Here is a 24,164-nt window from a genome sequence, read left to right on the forward strand (position 1 = left end):
AATTGACAATTAATCGAAAAAAAATAGAAGTGCAGACAATGGTAGAATTCATCTCAATCTTTTATTCCGTCAAATTTTTCAATAACTACTTTACCATAAGCTGCGCCAGTCCAAGGTCTAAAAACCTAATAGCAAATGAAATATAGAGAATACGTAAAACAATATGTTCAGTATTCTGAAACAATACTAAATTAAATTGATACCACGATTGTTTTAGTGGAATCACATTCATGGTACCTTGATATAACTTTAGTTCCACTTGTTCTTTTATATCAAGAAATTTCTGTTGCTGAGAGATAAGATATTGCAAAAATGCTCCTCTTAAAACTTATTCCAGAACTGTTCAGACATTCAGAGAAATTAAATTTGTTAAAAGCTTTTAACTTGAAGCTAGAAAAATCACCAAGTATTGCAGAATTAGTGGGAGAAAACTCTTGGTTTATATTTAGTTTATTAAACCTAACTAAACTGAATAATAAACTTTGGTTAAACAGCCCGGCACCACTATCGGAGTTTGTTAACCAGTTTAAAACTTTTTCCAAATTTGTCGCTACACTTGCAGTGTCGCTACACTTGCAGTGTTGCTACACTTGCAGTGTCGCTACACTTGCAGTGTCGCTACACTTGCAGTGTCGCTACACTTGCAGTGTCGCTACACTTGCTGTGTCGCTACACTTGCAATGTCGCTACACTTACAGTGTCGCTACACTTGCAGTGTCGCTACACTTGCAGTGTCGCTACACTTGCAGTGTCGCTACACTTGCAGTGTCGCTACACTTGCAGTGTCGCTACACTTGCAGTGTCGCTACACTTGCAGTGTCGCTACACTTGCAGTGTCGCTACACTTGCAGTCATAATAGTTTATAAAATGCTCGATTTATTTTGATATAAATATTATATTAATAAGATATTTTATTTTAAGTTTATTGTCAATTCAACAACATAAAGTTTTAATGACGTTCGTTTAATTTATGAAAATAAACTATGATCACGAATATTTTATCGGTAACTGATAAAACTCTTTATTGTTTAAAAACACTATAATAAGAGTTCACAAAATAAATAAGAAAAAATTTATTAACAGTTAATAAAATAACCAAAAACCAACTGTATAATTATAAGAAGATAAACAAATATTACGTTACGTTAATGAAAAAAATATTTATTTCAAAATAAAATTTAGTTCATATTTGAAATATCATTTATTTATGATGAAAATCATTTAAAAATGATCTTCGAAATAGTAACTTAGATTTTATTTGTAACTTTTGGTAGAGTGAGAAAAAAATAACTGTGTATGACTTTTAACGCGTTAATAAAATAATTTAAATTACAATGCGTACTTGAAAATACGCTTGTGACGCAATAAAACTTCTAACAATACCAAATTTGCTGAGCTTGCTTTGAAATTTGCTGAGTTACTTTGAAATGCGTTACGCGTTTTCGTTACGTAGCGAAATCTCGTAACAAGGTCTGTGGTTGCATTTAATATTTTTAATTTTTTATGCCAAACAATTATTTATCAACTATGAATGTTTATCCTTCACTATTTATAAGTTGAATAAGAGTATTCTTTCTTCCTTACTTGATTAAAGATTTAAAATATTAGTCAAAATTGATTCATAATTTTTATTCAACATGAACGAAGTCAACTTTAACTTTAGCCTATAAACATTTCCAAAAAATAAATGCCCTTATAAGTGGTGGGGTGTTTACAATTACACCTGTTCCGATAAAGACACTAACAAGTGGGATTTGGCAAGGTTTTCAATGCAAATTTTGTGCGCACCTTCTTCATCCGTTAAGAGTGAACCTCTGTTCAGCACAAAGGGAAACATATTTTAAGCCAAACGAGACAGGCTGTTGCCTGAGCATGGAGTACAGATTACGTTTTTAAGTTATAGTTTGCCTAATTTCTAACAATGGACAATTAATTTAAATGCAATAAACTAATAAGTATAACAAAAACAACTTTCCTTATTTGTTATTGGTAATTACTAAATGGTAATTTTATTATACTCCAAAGTACAAACTAATGTAAACTAAACATTGTTTATAATATAATTTAAAAGTTTAGACTTAATTAAGTTGACGAGAAGCCAAATTAGCCACAGTCACACCCTAATTCAACTACTAATTTCAAATTAGTAATTACTAGTTAGCTAGTCATCTTTTTTCCATATAACATTAAACTTGTTCAAACAAGGCATTACTACATTCTAAAATCCAATGACATTGCATAATTTAAGAAAAAACTTTGATAACTTGTTATAGTACCTTGTGCGCTAAAATAATTATAATTGCAGTACATATATTTTACAATATGCAGTACATATAATAATTGTAGTAAAAGGTTAAAAAATGTTTTTCAGCATTGTTATATAATATTATCCCTAGATAGGTAGATCTGCAAGATAGCAAATTTTACCTATGTAAGTGCCAAAGCTTTGGCAGAGTGACTTCGGCTGAAGCTTTGGCATCGGCAAAATCTTAGCTTTGATTCATCCCTACTGGAAACGAAAAAACCTTAAATTTTGGCCACAACTGCTTTAAACATAAGAGAAACAGCTTGATAAAATATTTTTGTAACATAAATTTATGTTTATTGATAAATTCTAAATTTCAAAGTTCAAAGTCGATATGGTCATATTTTTCAAAATTTTCATGGTTGTATTTATAATGAAACTTTACTTAACAAGATCAAACCTCCGTTCGACCTTCTCATAAAAAAACAAAATCCATTTTTAATTATCGTAAATAAAGATTTTTCTTCCCCTTTTATTTTAAGGTATGATTATGATTTCTGATTTCAGAACATATCAGATATATGTATAATATTATTTTAAATATAAAATATTAAAAAAAAAACAAAAGCTGAATATAAGAAAAGTTAAATCGAAAGTACTTTCACAAAAAAAAAAAAAACAACGTACAACTGCGTAAATATCTGACGATTTAAGCAAATTTTAAAAACATATATACCTCTGTAACTATGGAAAAATCTTTTTCTGTTACGTAAGTCCAAGAATCTCTTTTCATTGAACATCTTTGCTTATAAAATTCATCGTTTATTGAAAACTCGCCCTGCCTATTACATTCCTTGCTATTATTTGTACAACGCCAAGGTGGGTTCAGTCCAATAAATGTAATAGAAAGGGACTGGTAAGCAGTTGGTATCATTAGCAAACTTAACATAATCATCAATAATATTTGGCTCCGCCCAAACTCTCCAATAAGAAATAAAATTCCATCAACGTCCAACTTTTCGAAATCTTTTTTTTCTTCTTTATTTGTTTCATCAGAATTTTCATTTTGCTGGTTAATTAAAGATTTTGCTTCTTGCTTTTCATTTTTATCAAAATTTACGATTTGTTCGTCTGCGAAAGACATTCTTTCTTGAACTCCAATTTTATAAATATTTTCAGTTTGATTCTAAACAACACCCATAATAACTTTTAAAACCTTTTTTAAAAGAAACTAAAAATTGAGCGGCATATAGTAAAAATTAACGGTGGATGTTTCCTCCACCCTTTTCTTTAATTAAATAATGTCATGGAATGATGCGGGTTATATTAAAATAATGCAAATTTGAAAAACGAACCTATATATGGACAAGATAACAAGCATAAAGTTTAAAGTATTTCAAAGGTATATCAAATAACCGCTATACATATTTGAAAAAGAATTACAATAAGGCATGCTATCGGAAAAATCTGCCCACCTTTTTGCGGTGTGGTAAAGCTAGTTAACGGTCGTTTTTTAAAATTATTTTTTTGTGTGTGGTAGTGTTTGTATGATAGAACATTTTGGCAGAAAAAAATAATTAAAAATATTATTCAGTCTCAAAATGTCAACCGAGCAAACTAAACAAAGATTATTGATTGTGGACAAACACTTAAAAAATCCAACTTTATCGAATAGAAAGTTGGCGAAATCATTAAAAATATCAAGAAGAACTGTAGATATACTGTTTACAGAACGGTTTACAGAACAGAAAACTATTCAGAGAAAACAAGGAAGTGGTCGAAAAAAACGCACAGTAAATCCAAGAGCTCTCGAACGGTTGGAGACTTCATTGGAAAAACATCCTGATTGGTCTGATAGATATCGAGCAAAAAAACTGAAGGTTTCCAATTTTTTTGTACACTAATGGCAACAAAGACTTGGATATCAAAGTTTTAAAGTAGTTAAAATGCCAAACCGAAACGATAAACAAAATTCAACCGCAAAGAGTCGAGCTCGAAAGTTGTATGACAACTTGTTAACAAAACATAATGGATGCATTTTGATGGATGACGAAACTTATGTTAAAATGGATTTTAAACAAATTCCTGGGCAGTGCTTCATGCTTCTAAAATAAGAGGAATTGTGAGTGATAAATACAAGTATGTAATGACTGATAAATTTTCGAAAAAATTGATGATTTGGCTGGCACTTTGCTCTGGCGGCAAAAAATCGCCAATTCATGTTTGTTTGGGCACAACGAAATCTTCAGAATACGTGAAATGTTGTCTTTCTTGTATAAAACGACTAGTTAAAGCTCATAGAAGTACTTCAGTATTGTTTTTGCCTGATTTAGCCACAATACATTACTGCTCAAAAGTTTTACGATGATAATGGAGTGATGTTGGTTACGAAAAAGATGAATCCTGCAAACTGCGCCGAATTGCGTCCTATTGAAAAATATTGGGCCATCATAAAAAAGAAATTGAAATTAAGTGGAAAAACAGTAAAATCAGCTACAGATTTGAAGAAAAAATGGGATTACGCTGCTAAAACTTACAAAAATCACTCTGTCCAGAAACTTATGGGAGGCATCAAAAAGAAAGTCAGAATTTTCTGTAAAACTTAATTTTTTTTTTGTTTTTTCCCTATTAATATGTAATCTTTACAGTGTTAATTTTTCAGAAATATATTGATTTAAATACATTTAAGCTTTCTTACATCCTTTTTTGATCAAGAAAGGTGGGCAGATTTTTCCGATAGCATGCCTTAATAAAAAAAAAGAATTACAAAGGAATATATATATATATTTTCAAACAGATCGCGATAATCTTAACCTTTCGAAACTAGTTATAGAATTAAAAATAGTTCAACATTTTGATGTCCTTTAATTAACAGCCTTGACCCATAATTCAAAGAACACGTTGTAAGAAGTATTCATTACCAAGTTAGATTGTAATATTAAAACTCACAAATTAATAACAATTGTTAAATTCGTTTTCTTTAATGCACATGCTAACATAGTGTTCCTCATTTAAAATATAAATATGCGAGTAGAGTAGAAAACGATAAACTGTAAAAATAAACAACAAATAATGAATATAAAAAGTGTTGAAGTCATATAAGAAGAGAAATCCTAATAAGAAAAAGTAATATGGAAAGTGTTTGATTTAACTAAACAAAACATCTAAACACGAAATTAAAAGATATTTTGAGTCACTAACCGTGATATTGGTTTTTACTTCACCAAATATTTAATGTTTTTTTTTTCCAAAAACCCTATTAGATATTGAATCATTTGTTCTTTACAAATTTGAATGTTAAGACGCAACTCTTGTTATATTAAGCAAAACATTTGCTATTTAAAGAAACAAATAATTGAACTCTATAGAATGAATAAAAACTCGTTTTTGTATACACTTGTTTTATTGTAGACACTTAAATAAAATTTGATATATATGATTATACGATTTTTCGAGCAAGTTGGAATAAAACTAAAAGAAAACAATGCACATAAAATGGAAAAAAATATGATATCAATAAAAAAAAAAAATCATGTAAAAATAACAGTTAGATTTTTTGTTTCTTAAGAAATCACTAAATTTTTTTTTTGTTTTAATTTTGACTTTATAAACATTTGTCAAGTTCTTAATTCTAAAATATTTAAACAAATTTTAATTGCATTTATGTTGGATTATTAGAATTTTGCTATCTATTTATGAGACTTCTTTCATTTTTTTTAAATCTTAGTTTAAACTTCTATAATATAGGTTAAACTAAAATATAAAGCAATGTAGTGTATTATAATATCGTTTTAATTACGCAATCTATTTTAACTTTTAAAAAATCTATTTAGATAATTGATACTTCAAATTATATACTTTATAAAAAAACTCCATATTTTGTGCAAACATGTAACTTTGATAAAAAAAAAAGAATATATATATATATATATATATATATATATATATATATATATAAATATATATATATATATATATATATATATATATATACTTGTATAAGTATGTATATATAAGTACTTATATAAGTATGTATATATTTTTATATAAATTGCATATAAACTTAGCATTATAGTATAAAAAAACATCAAAAGTCAAAAATTTATATACCAATTTGAGATTTCAGTGTCACTTATCTTTTTCTGCTCTGCTAAACACAAGTAAAATAAAATCAAATAATTTCTTTTGTTTTTTGCTATTTTTGACGCACGTTGTTTTTACGTCACGAAATACTTCCTATTAAAAAAAAAAAAAAAAATACAAATAGATTAGATGTTTTACACGTTTAAAGGTCTTTTAAAAAATAATATCAAATATTAAAACAACTTGTTTTCTTTTCTTTACTTTAGTAAATGACACTTATGTTGATTATTATTTTTCATAGTTTAAAATGTTTTAGCTGATCTGCGAACGTTGCCTAATAATAGTTTATTAGTAATTTGTAAAAAAACTTTCACGTCAAAGGTCTTTTGAGCGGTTTACTAAAATAACCGCTTTGAATTAGTCAGCGGTTTACTAAAGTTAGTACTTTAAAATAATAAATTTTTTTTATCAATTTACAGTTATGTAATAAATTATAAATGTATAATACAGATTTATGATAAGTCAGTTATAATTATTTTTTGTATAATTAACAACACAACGCACGTTGTTATAACGCAACTACGGTAGCTAATTAACGAAATAATGTTCTTAGAAACTTTTAATTATTTTTAGATGCTAATCTTGCAACTGTCATTAAAGAAACACAATTACCAAAAAACCTTTTCTTTTTGGACTAAAAAGTTTCATTATGTGTATTGTATCGATACGTACGAAACGTAATTGCGGCGCCCGTTCTTCTAGTAAAATCCGCGCATATAAGCTTACAACTGGCCATATATATATATATAGATATATATATATATATATATATATATATATATATATATATATATATATATATATATATATATATATATATATATATATATATATGTATATATATATATATATATATATATATATATATATATATATATATATATATATATATATATATATATATATATATATATATATATATATATATATATATATATATATATATATATATATATATATATATATATATATATATACGTCCGATTCAAGGATTGCAATAAGTTAAGAAAATCAAATAGTTCAAACAATATAATTTCAAATGAAAACTTAAATTACTGACAAATAAGTAAATTTATAACAGTTATTCTTTGAGAGTTTCCTAAGGAAAATTATTCAATAATTTTTTCAAGGTTGAATTATTTTGTCTCCTCGCTTTTAATGGAAAGTATCGCAAGCGACGCCAATTTTTTTTGCGTCATTGATTTATGTAGATTGGTTTTAATTAACTTAAACTTGCTGAAACTAAGCTTACAACTGGCCACTGTCACTGGTGTTGTCGGCAACATGCGTAGTGCTATCCACAGATTAGTAAAAAGGTCTTTTCTGTTGGTGTTTTTGATTAGATTTAGGTGTTTTTGATTAGATTTAGGTGTTTAGATTAGATTTAGGTGTTTAGATTAGATTTTGATTTGAGTGCTTTTAATGGTGATAATATTTTGTTAGCCGTTTTCTGCCAATATCATTTATCTAAAACAGTAGTTATCAAACTGACGTGTATCCAATGTGCAGTTCTTCCCTATTTATATCTGAAATGTTTTTCACAGTCATGTGCTCCTAAAACATTTTATAATCCTCTCTATGCTTTTTGTTTGGAATTTTTTAAAGTCAATTAGGTATCCCTTCTTTGACTCGTGTTTGGAGAACTTGTCCATTCTGTCTGTTAATGATGATTCAATTGTGTCAACTAGGAGCAAAAAAAAATCATTTTTGAATGATTCCTCTAGGCTATGGTTGTATTTTTCTTCTTTTTCATAACACGCAGACTATTTCATAAAGAAATAATCTGTGTGTGTACAGCGTATACACACAGTCCTTGGGTCCCGAGAAAAAGGTTGTTTTTCCAACTCTTTACTCCATTTAATAAATATTATTTTTAAAAGTTTTTTTAATATATTTTTCAGATTTGAGTAGGATGCTACTTCACTATCAAGCAAAAAGCAGAGCATTCAAGAATCTCTTACGCCGAGACTGTATACTGAACTGTATAACGTCATGCATGAAAAAAAAGGTGAGCTTAATAGATGTACTGCTTAACAATGTGGGGAGACTTAAAGGATTAGAACAAAAAGTTGATATGTTAACGAAGACCGCTAAAAATAAAAATTACCGCGGTGCCCTCCAGTGCGAGGAGCTCCTGGGGCAGCTTGTTCCGGTTACCCCCACCTCTTCCATCTGGAACAGCCTTGAATGTTTCCAAAAAAATTATCTGAGAAATTAAATTTCCCTGTTCACCAAAAAAAAAAAAATTTTTTTGTGGTTATCAGATGATCCCGGGAGAAAAATACTCTCTGCTGAGTATTTCCTTCTATTAGTTAGTTCAACATTCATTTCAGTTAATATACAAAGATACATATCATTAATTGATGATAGTAATTAAATTCATTAAATCACATTTGCCAAAGTGCTGTTGGTTGTATTCCAATAGCATTAAATTTCTAATCAAGAGTCCAGCGACATTATAATGTTTGAACTCATATGCAACAATATTGCAATAAATGTTGTAAACTATTTTAACGTCTTTCATTCAAGTTTAGAGAACGTTGCATTAATTTAACTGAACATTTAGAAGCGTTGGTAGTTGCAGATCACTTCCTCCTCCCAAAAAAGGTGATTTTCAAGTTATAGTCGGTTTTTTGAATAATATAATTGGCAAGTCGGGTATTTGACACATTTCAATCGGGTGAATTTAAGTTTTAAGACCTTTTTTTTTTTTTAGGTAAGTGTCGGTACTTTTTAAGGATATACCCACCTATTCATCCTCATTTGATTGGTAGATTCTACGAATCAAATGAGCCTCTGTTTACACCAAGATAGATTTTTTGTCAAACGTTATGTCTAACTAAGTAATCATTTGGATTTCAAGTTTGTAATAGTTAGGATCCATAGATCCTAAATGCAATTAAAACGAGTTTATTTTAGTGTTAGAGAAAAGCTTTTATTGAACATTTGAAAATATATAAAAACTAATTATTCAAAATAAGCAATAGCAAAACAAACAATGAAAATTAAGAGTTATATTAATAAAAAGATGAATAACCTGATCTTAAATCCTTAGGATATAAGGTATTAAGTTATTTATCTTTCAATTTAGTAACTTTTTTCTAGTTTAACTTTTTGTTTTTTGATTTTTTTTAAATTACTTATTATTTGTTCTGTAAAATTAAAAGTTAATTATTATTAAAATATAGTTTTCCAAAATAAGCTCATTAAAAAACTTAAGATAAAAAAAACAAACTCGAAATGGGGCGTTAGTGTTTCACAACCGCGTCAAATCGAAACTAAAACTCGATGATTATGCACATTGTGAGTTAACAACCCAGCAGTTGCAAAAAACGTAAATCAAAAAACGCATGATAGATCTTTTTAACTGGCTAAATGCAAACTGTAATTATTAAAAAAATTTGCAAGCGTGATAGCTCAAACCCGCTTCAATACAATTCGATCACAAATAGACAGCGAAATAGCCTCAATTATCAATCAAAAAGTGACAGTTGTAAATTCAGATAACAAACTACACGTAAATTCAGATAACAAACGCTAGCAATGAAGAAAATAATTTCGCTTTAATAAATAAAAATAAGAACATTAATTATCAAACACAAATTTGTACGTTGCTAAAAAAACATGAAGTATCAAAGCCCATTTTCGGAACTAAAAGTTCTGAAAAAAAAAAAAAAAAAAAAAAGACAGTAATTGCGATTTTACGATTTATTCTTTCTTTTAGACGAATGAATAATTCGTGAAATCGACATTTTGTTGGAGGGGTAAGCATTTAAATTTAAAATCGAAAATGAACAGAAATCACACCTTTATCTTATATGAAATATATCATTACATCATCTTATTTTATATGGATTATCAACAGATAAGGGTGTAATTAACATTTATTTTCCTTCATTAATTTGAATGCTTACCCTCCAACAAAAATGCAGATTTTACTATTTAATCTTTCGCCTGCAATTGTTTTTTTTTTCAGAACTTTTTGTTTTGAAAATGGGCTCTGAAACCATATTTTTTTCAACAACGAACTAATTTGTGTTTAATAATTAATTTTACTGTTTCTATCCACTAAATTATTTTCCACGAAATTATTTTCTTCATTGTTGGCATTTGATGCGTGTTTTGGTATCGGCATTTACGATTTTGGCTTTTTCATATAAGATATATTATATTTATATCATTTAATAAAGAAAATGAATACATTAGATAAACAAAATTTCCGTAAACAACATAGAAGAAAATATAATATTCAACCCTATGAGATAAAAATATAATATATAAAAAAGTGAAAAAAAAAATGTTTATATACAAACATAGAAACCAGAAAGATTTTTATAAACTAAAATGGATTTAAGGAGTATTTTAAAGATATCTAAAAATTCATGCCAAAGAAATTCTTTAAAAAAATAATTCTAAAATGAGCATACCTTACGAAAATTTTACTTTATTTATCTTACTTGTATTCTATAGTGGGCGTTTAACAAACGTAATAATAATATATAATTGAAGGAAGATTGGTAATAAAACACCATCAGAGTAGTTTTGCAATAGATTATATGAACCGGAATGCTGAAGATGATGTGAACATCTATACATTTGAGACTTGGGTCTCAAATAAAATCTTATGAAAAGTTCCGATAAAAAGTATTATATCGTCGGGGGATAGTGCGAAACCGCGTAACTAGCATTGGATAATGCTAGTTACGCGGTCTACCGTACATTTAGACCGCGTATCTACAGTACATTTTTCTTACTAGAGAAGTTCAAAACTTTAAATTTTTTTTTATTTCAACAGATTTTGGGTTCATTTTAGTATAAAAAGTATTATTCATGTTTTTTGTAATGTCAACAATAGATATTTGATGTTAAAATTATTAATATCCAAGTATAGTAGGCAATGCTAGTTACGCGGATTTGCACTATCCCCGACGATATATTTAAATAAAAATTTAAAAAAAAGCAACGAGTGCTTTTTCAAAATGATTTATTTATCATTCATTTCTAGCTCCTAACTAATCTTTAACAAAATATGGACTATCGTTGACGTCTTGCCTATGTTGGCGCTTAGTTGGGCAAGTAGGGCAAAGAAGGCATCACTCTAGAGCAAATTTCCAATAAGTTTTGCTGTGTCAATTTTAAATTTTGAAAACGGGCGTTACTTTGTAGAAGTAAACTTTGTTGTGCTTTGGTCGTTTTTATGGGAGTTCCAATTGTAGCTTATTAAGATGAGTACAAAAGTTTGCTGGCATTAGTTTGGCGTTTGTTGGATGCAGTTTCGATTACACAACGCATGCTTACCACCAAGCTGAATGCAATACATTTTTGGGATGTATTTCAACTTTGAATTTGGTTTTAGCGGTTGCTTCGGTTCAAGCCTTTGGCGCTTCTATATAGAGTACTCCTTCTCATTTTCTTTAACAATATGGTCATGCTTGATAAAGGCGTTGTGCAAAAACATTATTAGCGAAATTCATTCCAGAGGCCTGGTCTCGAAATTAATTTGATGTAGGGAAAAAAGTAAATGTGGTAACTTTGTTATTAAAAAAAATCGTCGAACAGCGCACCCTCCTAAGTTTAAAACACGTTTAGCCGATATTTTACTGACCTACCTAAGTTAATTAACTAAACTATTTGGAGTGTAATTACATCAACTTACCATAAGTGATGAATGGAGTTAAACGTACATGCTTTGAATCAACATTAGGGATCGTCGTTTACACGTCCACAAAAAAATCAACTAAACAATACTGTCGCTGCTGCTATTAGTTCCTAATTCATCATGATTAAAAACCTAAATGATTAAAAAAGATACTTTCGAGGAATAACCAAAGAAAATGCAAATGTATTTTTGTTTTTTAAAGCTAAAAAATAAATTGAAGCCTAATAGCCAAATATGTATTTTTAATGAAGTATCTCCTAAAATACCGAAAATTACAGCTGAACGGTAGTCAAACAAGATGTTTTACAATAAAAAAATTAGTGAAGATATCGTTTACAGATATTGTGACCATAAAAAAGAAAGGAACTGCGGACTTCCTGAAAAAACATAAAAAATGCTAAAAAGTTGCAAAATAAATAGTTATCTGGTTAAATGTTACATGCATTAAATCTATGAGTATAAATTTATATATTGACTATTTGAGATCAGTTGTTTTACTTTTTGATTAATTTATTCCTAAAATAGAACATTTAAGTTGTCCTGTTAGTTCTAGGTTGTGTACTAGATTTACTTTCACTTTTGTGTTTACTTTCACTTTTGTGTTTTTTAAAACACAATAAAGATAAAATACTAAATACAATAAAAACTATAAAAGAAAAGACTTAGGCTCTTTCTTGCACAGAACAGTTACAAAGTGCAATTATTTTTTAAAATTAGCTACATCAGCATATCCAGAATTAAACTATCTTTAAACAGATGTATCATTGTTTAAAAATTGAAATAACATTTTTAAGAAATGGCTGTTTAGTTGTAACATGTTTATTTTGTACAAATAAAATTGAAATTTGAACGCGAATTATTTGTATATCAACATTTACATAATAAATACTCACAAAGAACTGCCTTTGTTTTATCGGATTATATTTGTTTTAATACCTCATTATTTGAACAAATTATACTTCACTGAGACAACACTAAAATTGAAAATATTACCTTCTATATTAATAAACTCATGGAAGATTCAAATTATTATAATACTTGAAGAAAAAATAACACTTTTAAAAGTAATACCAAAATTATTACTAATATCTTTTGAAATAACACTGAAAATACTGATGTGCAAAGCACATATGATGGTTTAAAAGGCATAGCATATTACTTATTAACAGAGAACTTTTTAATACTGGTATTTTAAATATTGACCCTAGTAACCGCACGGTTCCAAAATGATACGGTATTAATTACATAAGTAAAGAACAAAATACAAAAAAGTAGCATTATTACAAAAAACATAAAGTTACAGCTGGTTAACTATCAAATTTACTTGGTTTTTTTGGAAATCTTTTAAAGTTATGTTATACTGAAATGTTTTTTAAGATAGGACATCTTCACCAGGCCTAAGCCATTTAGAAAATATTAAGAAAAGGTAAATTATTTGAAAACTTCTTTCTAAAGCAAAAGTTGAAAAATGCCTATACTTTATTAGCCTATTCAACAATAAATATGGTTGCAGCCCTGATAAATTAGATCCAGCAAGAAGTTTGTTAGACTAGATAACTCAAAATTGTGTTAATTGTGTTAGGCCATGAGCAACAAATAGAAAATTTTCCTCAATTTTATGTTTAATGTCAGCTACAGAATCAGTCTACAGATACAAATCTTTACGTTTTTTAATCATACCTGCTAGAGACCAATACATCAAATATTTTTAAATTAAACAAAATAATACTTTATTAGTAAGTGTTGAAGAAAATTCAATACATGATTAAAAGAATATGAAAAACTGAAATTATCTTGAAATTAAGTTTTGCTATCTAATTTTGTTATGTTAAAAGTCAAAATTGACAATCTGGTTTGATTATGTTAAAATCAATAAGAAAATTTTTAAAAAACTTAAATTTTTTTGCCGTTGTAATTTTTTCGAGATAAAAGCAATTTTAACATTTTGAAAATTTTATTTTTGAACTTGCATATATGAAGGGTTTCTTTTATAATTTTTATAACTATAGTTTTCTCTTGCTGAATTGTATTTTTATTTCAGCATATCACTTTGTTTTTGTGATTGATTCGAGTTTTATTTTAGTTAGTCGGGTTTTTTTTGCATCTTCTTTATTATCATTTAACTGGAATAATAATGTCTGACAAATTGTTTGTATTTCTGGCAAACTGTTTGTATTAAATCTATCTTTTTTAAAAACTTGTTTTAAACAACTTCATATAAGTTTTTTGTGCAGTTTCTGATCTTGGTAAAGGATAGTATTTGAGCAGACCATTCGAATCTTTTGATTAAAAATTTTTATAAAGCATAAAGCAGAAGCAAAATACAATTAAAACGTTTTAAAAATCTAGCCAGAAAAAGTATAAATAATAAGATGTAGAACACTTGTTGATACTTTATCAAACCGAGAAGCAACCATTTTTATTTTTTTCACTACATCGTAAACGTAAGTGTGCGAACCGCGTCTAATGAATTTGGCCAATGCTCTTGCAGGGTCAGCTTGCTAATATAGCTGACAAACTTTTAGTTCGTTTGGAACACAAGCACTGAGCCTAAAGGTTTTTCTACTTTTTGGAAATGGTAATCTATATTACCATGAACCCATCAAAACTCGTATGATAGACAGCGTGTAGTTAGATTTGAGTTGCTTCAATTATCTGCTTTAAACCCAATTCATTTGATCTGATTTCCATTTAGGCCAGATCTGTCTCAATCTTGAAAACAAAGTTTGTAGTTAGGTAAACTTGAAACTAATGTTTTGCTGTCGCTTCAGAAACCAAGCTCTTATCTATTCGATTAAATAAATTTTGTGCAACTTCTAATGCTAAATGGTCTAAGTGAAACTCATAATGTAGGCTGTACATAATCTTTAACGTCGCGTGAGTGTGTTTATTTGTTATTATTATACAGTGACGGATCTAAAATAATGCCGCTAATGCAATAGCCTCAGGTCTTTTGCATCTCTAAAGTTTGTGTTTCTTTTACACATTTTTCTTAGTTATATAATGTATGTTCACATGAGTTGAATAGAATAAAATAGAATCCGCAATTCAACTGTAAAATCAAAAAAATTTTTTAATTAAAGTTATTTAATGTAAAATTATATTTATATATTATACTTAGTTACGTAATAGTTACATAAACATATATTAGCTTAGGTACTTAAACAACCAGCTACGTCTTAACTTTTGACCCCCGTCTAGCTTCGAGAGCTAGGCGCTTATGGTGGAAAACCCCTGAAAAATTTTTTTTGAGTAAATATCGACATTTTATAAATTTAACTTCATATACATAAAGTAAGTAACAAAATTAACTGAAAAAAACAAAAAAATTTTTTTTTGGGTAAAATGGTAGCTGTAGCAGGTGCCAAAAACACCAAAATATTGAAAGACCCCGGCCAACGTATCTAAAGATGTACACAATTTTAACAAAATCTTTTTTCCATACTTGTTCTAACAAGGTAGTTTTGTGATATGAGCGAAGCAGATTTTTCATAATAATTTTCAATAGGCTTATATATTGGACCGAAGTACAAGTAAAAAATTTGACCAAATTTTATGAATTTGTTGACCTATTTAAAGACTATATTCAATTTTTAAAAAAATCTGTTACGTTTAAATCACAGAAGACAATCAAGCAAACTCATACTTAAAATTTTAACTTAACACCACTTTTAGTTATTTAGATATGCTGGCCGGCGTCTTAAAAACTCTTCATCTGAGAAAAACAGCTTTTAAAAATGCTAACATAAAAAATTTCAAAATAGTGTAAATAAATATGCAAATCTATATATAATAAAAAAAGTTAAATCTTAAAATGCACCAGTTTGATATGGGTTTTGCTCTTTTTCAATAAACTTGTCATATCGACTCTTCTTTTTACCACGAATTACTTGTCTGCGTTTCTTTGCTCGTTCTGTGTTTTTATATATGACTAAGTATAATCGCTTTTGATTAATTTTTCTACATCCTTCTAACAAATACTTTCCAGGTCTTAAATTCATTTTTTCTAAAACTAAAACACTAGCTTGTCTACCAATGTTAAAATGGGCAACTGCATCAAAAGTGCCAAATTGAAGATGTGTAAGTGAGACATAATGGCCTTTTGGTATACGCTCCCATATTGTCATGTTAAAAGACTCATTGTTATTTTGGGTAAGGCCATGCAGACATTTTTTTAAAAGAATATCACTACTTAATTCATCATAAATTGGCTTAAGTTTCTAAACAATAGATATTGGTAAGCCAGGACCAGGTCTATATGTTGAGGTATGGTTTGCTTTGTCACGATTATACCGACACCAACTATCTGAACCTTATGGACAGTGAGGAAAATGTAAATTTTCATTTTTTGATGAAGCAACATGATAAAGTGTAGCTCTTACAGCAGATTTTATAGCATTTAAATTATTTTTGTTTTGGCAAATTGCAATGCCATAATAATTTTGGAGACGATCGATAGTTGTATCGGTCAATTTTTACGACCACCAAGACCTTTTTCTTTTTTTTTTAAATTACGTAAACGTGTTCCAACTCTTTTTTGCACATGGCCAACACATTCAAGTTTATTTATAAGAACACCTTGATAAACATTTTTTACAGCATCATAACCTTTGCTATCTCCATCACCATAGAAATCAGTATATCTTAGATTATGTTTTTCAATAGATCTACTCCATATTCTGCGGGCTCCCTCTGGCTCCATTCCACCAGGTAGTCCTTGGTAATTAAAAGCACATTTATGTTTATCATGCCATTTTTCATAAGCTAATGGGTTTTCTTTCTTTAGATGTTCTTTATGAAAACATACTTTACATACCTATATTTTGAGAAAAACATTTTAAAATCTGAAGTATGTAACATCAAATAGATTTTAATATTTAAAAAAATACTAATCTTTTATAATATGTAATATATATAATATAGTATGTAATAATATATATATATATATATATATATATATATATATATATATATATATATATATATGTATGTATGTATGTATGTATGTATGTATGTATGTATGTATATATATATATATATGTATTGTGTATACATATATATCAAATCAGGTGGGCGTTTATATACACACAGACAAACATATATATGCATATAAGCATATAATATATATGCATATATGCAAACCTAAAAAAACAAATAAATTGTATACTTAACTTGTTCATAGCTTCAACATCTATTACTTTGCCTGTTTCCATCGAAATAACAGAAACAACACCATTGTTTGAAGAATAGCCTCGTCGCTGCCAAGTGCCATCTCATGATACTGCAACATCAACAATATTGGGCACATGGTCGGGAATAGAATTTAAAACAAGATTACTCTTCAAGTCTTTTAATTCTTGAGCAGCATCCATCATAGTGTCTTCAGCTACAGATTTTACTGCATTAGTTAGTTTTATAACAATTTTATTATAATTATTAGCAGTCATTGGTTTAGGCATGTCCATTAATGAGACAAATCTTGAGAATCCAGAATAGCCTTGACCACATGATCTCATAGCATATACAGCCCTGGTATTAATATCAAAACTTTTTTGTATATTCAATGTTGAGGTGTAAAATTCTCTTGAATAATCACATACACAGCAGTTAACATAAAGACAAGACGCTAGACCTTTTCTCTTGTTTTCATTTTCAGAGAGAAACAACTTAGATGACATACATACTGGACATATAAGGGTAGAAATTACAGAATTTAGTATTTCTAAATCTATAAAACGGTATCCAGTAACTATATTACTAGATAACTTTGGTCTTGATGACGAATTTATTTTTATTTTTTTAGCAGAAGCACATAGTTCATAAGAATTAATAAAGTTAAAATCAACTGGTTTCTCTATATTTATATTTACATCAGCAACACTTGTAGTAACATTTATGTTCATATCTACAATATTTGATTCCATATTTACATCCATATCAACATTATTTACAACTAACTATTTTTTTACATTGAAAATTTTTTTCCTTTTATTATTTTTAGTTCTTTGTTTAACTCTGCATGCCTTCGTCATTGTAGAAGATTTATGATATATTTATGAGCTTTCCAGTAACTGTTTTTATACTAAAGTTGTTTTGAACAATGGAAAATACAATTCACTTGATAAGATATATTCTTCATATGAAAAAATTGGATTTTGGACTATTTTTTAGTTAAGGTAAAAAATAGTGCCGTTGCTATGGCGGTTGTTAAGGAAGCTTAAAATACTAGGGTTCAATAAAATCTATTTTAATGAAGATCTATAGCGAATTTTCAAAAATGGTTTTCAGATTGTGAAACTCTAATAAATTTTGCACAAAACAAGAAAATAAAATTTATTTTCAAAAATTTCATATTTCTGAGGGGTTTTCCACATATGCTGTTTAAAAACAAGAGTTAAGTTTTGGTAAGGGGTTCAAACAACCCTATCGTATACACGTTTGCCCCTTTACTAGCAAAGCGCCGAAAAATGGTATTTTTATTTTTAATTCTATTTTAATTATTTTTTTTGAAAAAAAAACAAACAAAAAAAAAACATTTCAAGTAATTTGTTTGTTATAAAAAGAAAATTGGCCGACTGGATTGTTCACACTCTGTTTTAAATGGCCTAATGGATAATGATAAATTAACCTAATAAGCAATTTTAAGTAAATTCGTGAGTGGAAAAATCATCAGAACTTTAAAACGAAAAATTTATTTGACTAGGGCCAGGATAATCCGGTTTCAATCAACGTATATGTGAACAAACTTTTTTTATTCTTTTTTTTTTCTATTTTCTACAAATGTAAAAAAGTTCTACAACTCAATCTTGAATAACATAAATAAATATAAACGGTATAGTTAGACGTAGTAACACTGTAGTTTTTAAACTCTCACAGAATTAATAAAATTAATATAAGAAAACATTTAATTGCATATGCCATTAACTGATGTTAAAGAGACAAAAAAAAAGTTCATATAATCTATATAAACTCTATAAAATATAATAAATTCTTCAGAATCCTTCCTTCCTCCTTAAAATATGAAAATATATATTCCTTAAGGAACTAATAAAATATAATTATAAAAATTTAGACCAACCACTTCAAACGTTATATGTCGACATTATATAGGGGAAAGCGTGCACCCTTGATCATAAAATCCAGGGCGCATTATGTTAATAACATTCTCCTAAATTAATGATAATTGTAAAACTAATATTGATTATAAAATATATATATATATTTTCTTAAAGTTTATTAAAACCATAAATTTAGAAAACGCTAAAATAGTTTTATAATTTTGTCTTTCGTAAATTTTTGTTTAGCTTTTTTCCCCCTGGATTTTAGGATCAAGCGTGCATACTTTCCCCTATAGTTAAGAAAAACATTACTTATCTGCGAAAAAGTTCATTTGATCATAAAAAATTTAATTCACGTAAAATTAATTTAATAAATACTCACTTAATCTTTTGCATATTTTCAAAACAAATTTTTATATCTGGCCATTTTGAGTACAACGTATTGTTTTGGTAAACCTAGTACCACAATAGGTATGCTTCTAAATTGAAATTAAAAATTCTTATTTACATTGCGCATGATATCAATAGTACAATTATTTTATATTATAGCCATCTAACTCAAGCGTATTTTTTTTTGGTACGCATGCGTCTTTAATTTTTTTAAACCACGGCGTAGTTAAAGCGAGTCAGTAAAATTTAAACCGAGAATTCCAACAAAATTCCTAACTTTGACAATCTATAACTTAGGTTTTGAATGAGATGAAATAAATTTGAATTCATTATTTTTTATGAAAACTATATCTGCTTGTGTTTTTTTTAAAAAAAAAAAAAAAAAAAAAAAAAAAATTGCGTAGACAGTAATTAGGATTTTCGCAAAGTGTATATTTGAGGTATTTAGCGATTTTGCTTAGTCGGTTTGCATCAAATTGACGTAAATAAAATTACAAAATATTCTTAATTTGGACACAATTATAGATCCAAAGATCTAGAACATTTATAAAATGTCTAAAGCTGATAATTTTATAAAAAACATGTTATTTTGTTGTAGCTCTTTTTCTTCTATTTTCTCAATGAATTTTCTTTTGTTTAAATGTCTTGGCAATAGTTAAGATATTTCCAGCACCAAGCAAGGTCTAAATTAAAAAATAGAGTCCAAGAACATTCAGAGGTCTGGAAATTATAGCTGATGCTAACATTTTAAATATAACGTAATTTTAACTTCCATCACGCGATAAATTAATCAATTGGTAAACTTTTTTTTAAAAAGCTTTTACAAAGATACTTAAACTCAATTTTCAATTGAGTTTAAGTATCTTTATCTATCACAATTTGGGGATGTATTATAGATACCATTGTAAATTTTCAGAGAAATTTACAATGGTATCTATCAGGGCCGTACCGAGCCAATTTTGCGCTTCGGGCAAGAAAAGAAAATTGCGCCCCCTCTTCCCCTCCCTTCCCCCTCCCACTCCTTAAAAAAAAAAGAAGAAAATTAAACGAAAAAAATGATTTATTGATCACAAAATTTATCACATCAAGTTATAAGTAAAATTTGTCATTAAGGTTGCACAAACTTTAGTTCAATGCCACTTTTCTGGCTTTTCTTGAGGCAAATTCACTAATGACATCATCAAAATCAATGTTGTTTGCCACTTCATTTTCAATTGAAATCATAGCCAAACTAGACAAACGTTCTTGGCCAATTGTTGACCTCATATAGTGTTTTATGAGCTTAAGTTTACTGAAACTTCTCTCACACGTAGCAACTGTGACTGGTATGGTGAGGAAGATGCGAATAGCAATTGTTGTGTTGGGATAAGCATCGGTCAAAGAATATTTATAAATGAGCTGCAAAATGTCGATCGGGCTAGATTTTTCAAAGTTGTCCATCATTGCGGCAGCTTGATATTTAAAGCTTGCCCTTTCTGACTGGAAATCGGAAGAATCTAAATCTGCCTTGTCAATTTGAGATAAATTTGCAGCTTTTTTCTTGAGTTCATCCACTGAACTTTTAGAGAGTGAATGCCCACTGAGGTAGCCAAAATCAGAGGATACAGCAGACATCAGCCTCAAACCGCCACTCTATTTGTGTAATAATGCTGTCAAACACAAGGTTGCACTGAGATCCGAATTCTGTTTCTGCTGTGAGAAGGTGAGAGTCATCTTCAGTTTCATAAAGTGCTATTCGCTTCACTTTGCGCTTCCTCTTAATTGGAAAGCCACCATCAATTCCGCTCTGGTTAGCTTTTTCTGCGGCATCTTATTGATAATATTGTCCACCCCAACATCTCAAAAATTCTGAATGAAAGCCTTCAACCATTTCATTTTTTTTACGGCAATGTCAATTGAAATGGTTTTTGACTGAAGCAGTTTGTTTTCCCGGTCAATTAGAGAAAGAATTTGACACCAGAAATCCAACAAACACAAAAAACTGAAATCAATATGAATGAGAAGTTCTTTTGCACTGCTAACTGCGACAGCATTTGTCATGGGATTGTGGATAATGGATTCCAAAACTTGAAGAACATCTTTGATTTATCTGTGCAATGGTGTAATTGCTTCTTTTTTGGTAGACTATCTTGTGTCACTATTTCCCTTTAATGATATGGTCAACGTTCTCATCAGTTTTTCCCATCTTGACGTGAAGCTTGAAAAAAAGTTAAAGATGGCTTGAACCTTTCCAAAAAACGTAATCATGAGTGGGGAAACCTCAGCAGCATGAACACCAACAAGATTTAAAGTGTGAGCTGCGCATTAAACAAATCTTGCTGACTCATTAAGAGAATGGATGTGCGCTTTGACGCCATTGTATTTTCCAGACATATTGGCTCCATTGTCATAGCCTAGACCCCGGCAATCGGAAATGCTTAGACCATCCTTCTCCAATTTTTCACTCATTTCTGTTACAAGACCTTTTCCGGTTTTTTGGTGAGATTCAATGAAGTCCACAAAGCTTTCCTTAATTGTGCAGGTTTCATCACTGATGCGGACATACCTGATGATCTGAGTCATCTGCTCTTTGTGGGAGGTATCTGGAGTGCAGTCAAACAGAACAGAGAAGTATTTATTTTTATTCTTTGATGTTTGACAAAATTTCTTTCCTGACTTTCTGCCCAAGTAACTCAATCAGCTCATTTTGAATTTTTTTTTTTTTTTTTTTTTTTTTGTAGATATTTTAGGTGCTCCCAGAAGTCCTTACGGTCTTATCACAGAGCACCGCGGGAGAGCATTTAACAGGACGTTCACGCCTCCTTCCGTACCAATGTCGCTTGTTAAGCTAGAGCTGCCGTCGAACCTAGGACCTCTGGGCTCTGAGCCAGAACTCTAACCACTGCGCCACGGCTGCTTAAATTCAAGGAGAAAAGTAGGATGTTGTGGTTTTTTTTGCTTTAACGGACGCAATGTGTTCAGCCACCAAAGGATAATAATGGCTAATCAACTCAATTAAGCTCAGAAAAATGCCACTGTTTTGTTGACCAATGTCTTCTGTTGTTCCCCGAAGGGCAAGATTGTTCTTGGCATCAAATTGCATCAACAATCACTTTTAAGATATCTCTCCGCTTTTTCATCTCTCCACTAATAACTCTCTATAGATCAGAATTCAGGGTCTTTCCTTCCTTGAGGTTTTTTTCAAGATTTTCCGATCAGAATAGCATCTTTGGTGTTCATTGTTGTTTTTATGCTCAGGAATTCTTGGGTTTAGTTTTTTCCAGTCACAAAACCCTTTAGAAATTTCTAAGAAATTGTTGGTTTTTGTTGTTAAAAATAACAAACAGCAAAAACAAAATAAAGAATCTTTTTTATTGCTGTACTGCAGCCAAGTGCGAACAGATTTTTTACCATTGGGATGAATTTTTTCATACCATTTTGAGCTGAAGTGTCGCATTCTGTTGTCAAAACCACACAGCGTGTTTGGGAAAAATTCTCTTTTGTCTTGCTCTGGCCTATGCTCAATCAAAAAGCATCTTGTTTTGTCCGTTATTTTAGGCCATATTGCTGGATCCCTATGTTGAAAATTTTCTTCCGAGGCCACTGGAATTTCTGAGATTTCTGAATGAAGTTCATCCTCGTCCATTTCAGCTGGGCCTGAAAGCTAGGCACTTTCATCTTCCCTGGTTGGTTCTGAATCAGTTGTGCAAAATTCTTCTTAACTTTGGCTGATGAAAATCTCCTCTTCAAATTATTCCAAATGATGATCTGAACTCAACTAAAGTCAATTATAGGATCTATTGAATTGTCATTAATTTCAATACAAATATCCTCTGAAATAATTTGTTTCTCCACTGAGTTTGTTACCAACCACTTTTTGAAACAGTTTTGTAGTTTCTCGTCACTTTCTTGGCGCTGTTTTCTTTTCTTCTTAAATTCAGCACCAGATAACTTTTGGGTTCGACTCATAATAGAATTATAATGCTCTAAAGTTATCAAAGGTATATTAGTGTTATAGGGCGCTTTTTTGTTCAGTATATGAGGTTTAATATTTAAGAGTTTGTGTCAAGAGGCGGAATTGTAATTAATTTTCTGTTCAAAAGCAGCGACGCCGTGAAAATTAGTTTCATAAACTGATTATTGTTTTTTTAATTTATTTAAGTTTGCGCCCTCCCAATTTTGGTGCCTCAGGCCGCGGCCCGGCCGGCCCCGCCCTTGGTACGGGTCTGGTATCTATTATACATCCCCAAACTTGTCTATTTGCAAAAATAGCTGCATATAATGCTATCAACATAAATATAAATAAGGTATTTGATGAAAGTCTAAAAGTATATACTTCAAGAAAGTATAAGTATCAGTATATGAAGTTTCAATACCAATTTAAAATTGGAAACGACAATAAGTTTGTAGTACCATATGGTTTTTTGTTTCAAAATACGAACAAATTATTAAGAATCTGCGTTTTTTGGGGAAAAAAAGTTCATCAAAAAAACTGAGATTATGCAAGAATTTTCATTTTAAAGATGTTGCTGTTTAACAAAAGAGCAAAAAACAAATCATGTGATAAAACATTGCTTTGAATGTCAAAATGACCTTTGGTTTAAGTATATGTTATCAATCTTCCCGAATTGATGCAAATCGTATCAATCTGTTGCATTCAAAAATGATCTAAAACAAAAAGAACTTATG

The 24,164-nt window shown here is 29.3% G+C and overlaps 3 protein-coding genes across 3 annotated transcripts in view; all 3 read right to left on the minus strand.

The window, feature by feature from the left end:
- LOC101234338 (solute carrier family 22 member 4) overlaps positions 1-19,575 on the minus strand; it is a 65,379-nt gene extending 45,804 nt beyond the window's left edge. Inside the window, exons 1-4 of the mRNA XM_065795334.1 lie at positions 19,489-19,575; positions 12,046-12,180; positions 6,357-6,482; positions 2,983-3,432 (exon numbers count right to left, since the gene is read on the minus strand). Coding sequence (XP_065651406.1) covers positions 2,983-3,390 — 408 coding nt within the window. The 5' untranslated portion in view covers positions 3,391-3,432; positions 6,357-6,482; positions 12,046-12,180; positions 19,489-19,575. The remainder of the gene's footprint in view (positions 1-2,982; positions 3,433-6,356; positions 6,483-12,045; positions 12,181-19,488) is intronic.
- A 1,046-nt stretch (positions 19,576-20,621) lies between these two features.
- Positions 20,622-21,110, minus strand: LOC136079146 (zinc finger MYM-type protein 1-like). Its single transcript, XM_065794865.1, has one exon. The coding sequence runs from the start codon at positions 21,108-21,110 to the stop codon at positions 20,622-20,624; it is 489 nt and encodes a 162-aa protein (XP_065650937.1).
- A 1,537-nt stretch (positions 21,111-22,647) lies between these two features.
- Positions 22,648-23,121, minus strand: LOC136079147 (zinc finger MYM-type protein 5-like). The gene has a single exon (XM_065794866.1). It carries the CDS (start codon positions 23,119-23,121, stop codon positions 22,648-22,650), a length of 474 nt encoding a protein of 157 aa, XP_065650938.1.
- Between the last annotated feature and the right edge of the window lie 1,043 nt (positions 23,122-24,164).

This window comes from Hydra vulgaris, chromosome 04 (genome assembly GCF_038396675.1).
Source record: "Hydra vulgaris chromosome 04, alternate assembly HydraT2T_AEP".
Classification (NCBI taxonomy): Eukaryota; Metazoa; Cnidaria; class Hydrozoa; order Anthoathecata; family Hydridae; genus Hydra; species Hydra vulgaris.

Coding starts and splice junctions, on each gene's coding strand:
- LOC136079146 (XM_065794865.1), bottom strand. CDS start 21,110: ATGTCTGCTGTATCCTCTGATTTTGGCTACCTCAGTGGGCATTCACTC.
- LOC136079147 (XM_065794866.1), bottom strand. CDS start 23,121: ATGGACGAGGATGAACTTCATTCAGAAATCTCAGAAATTCCAGTGGCC.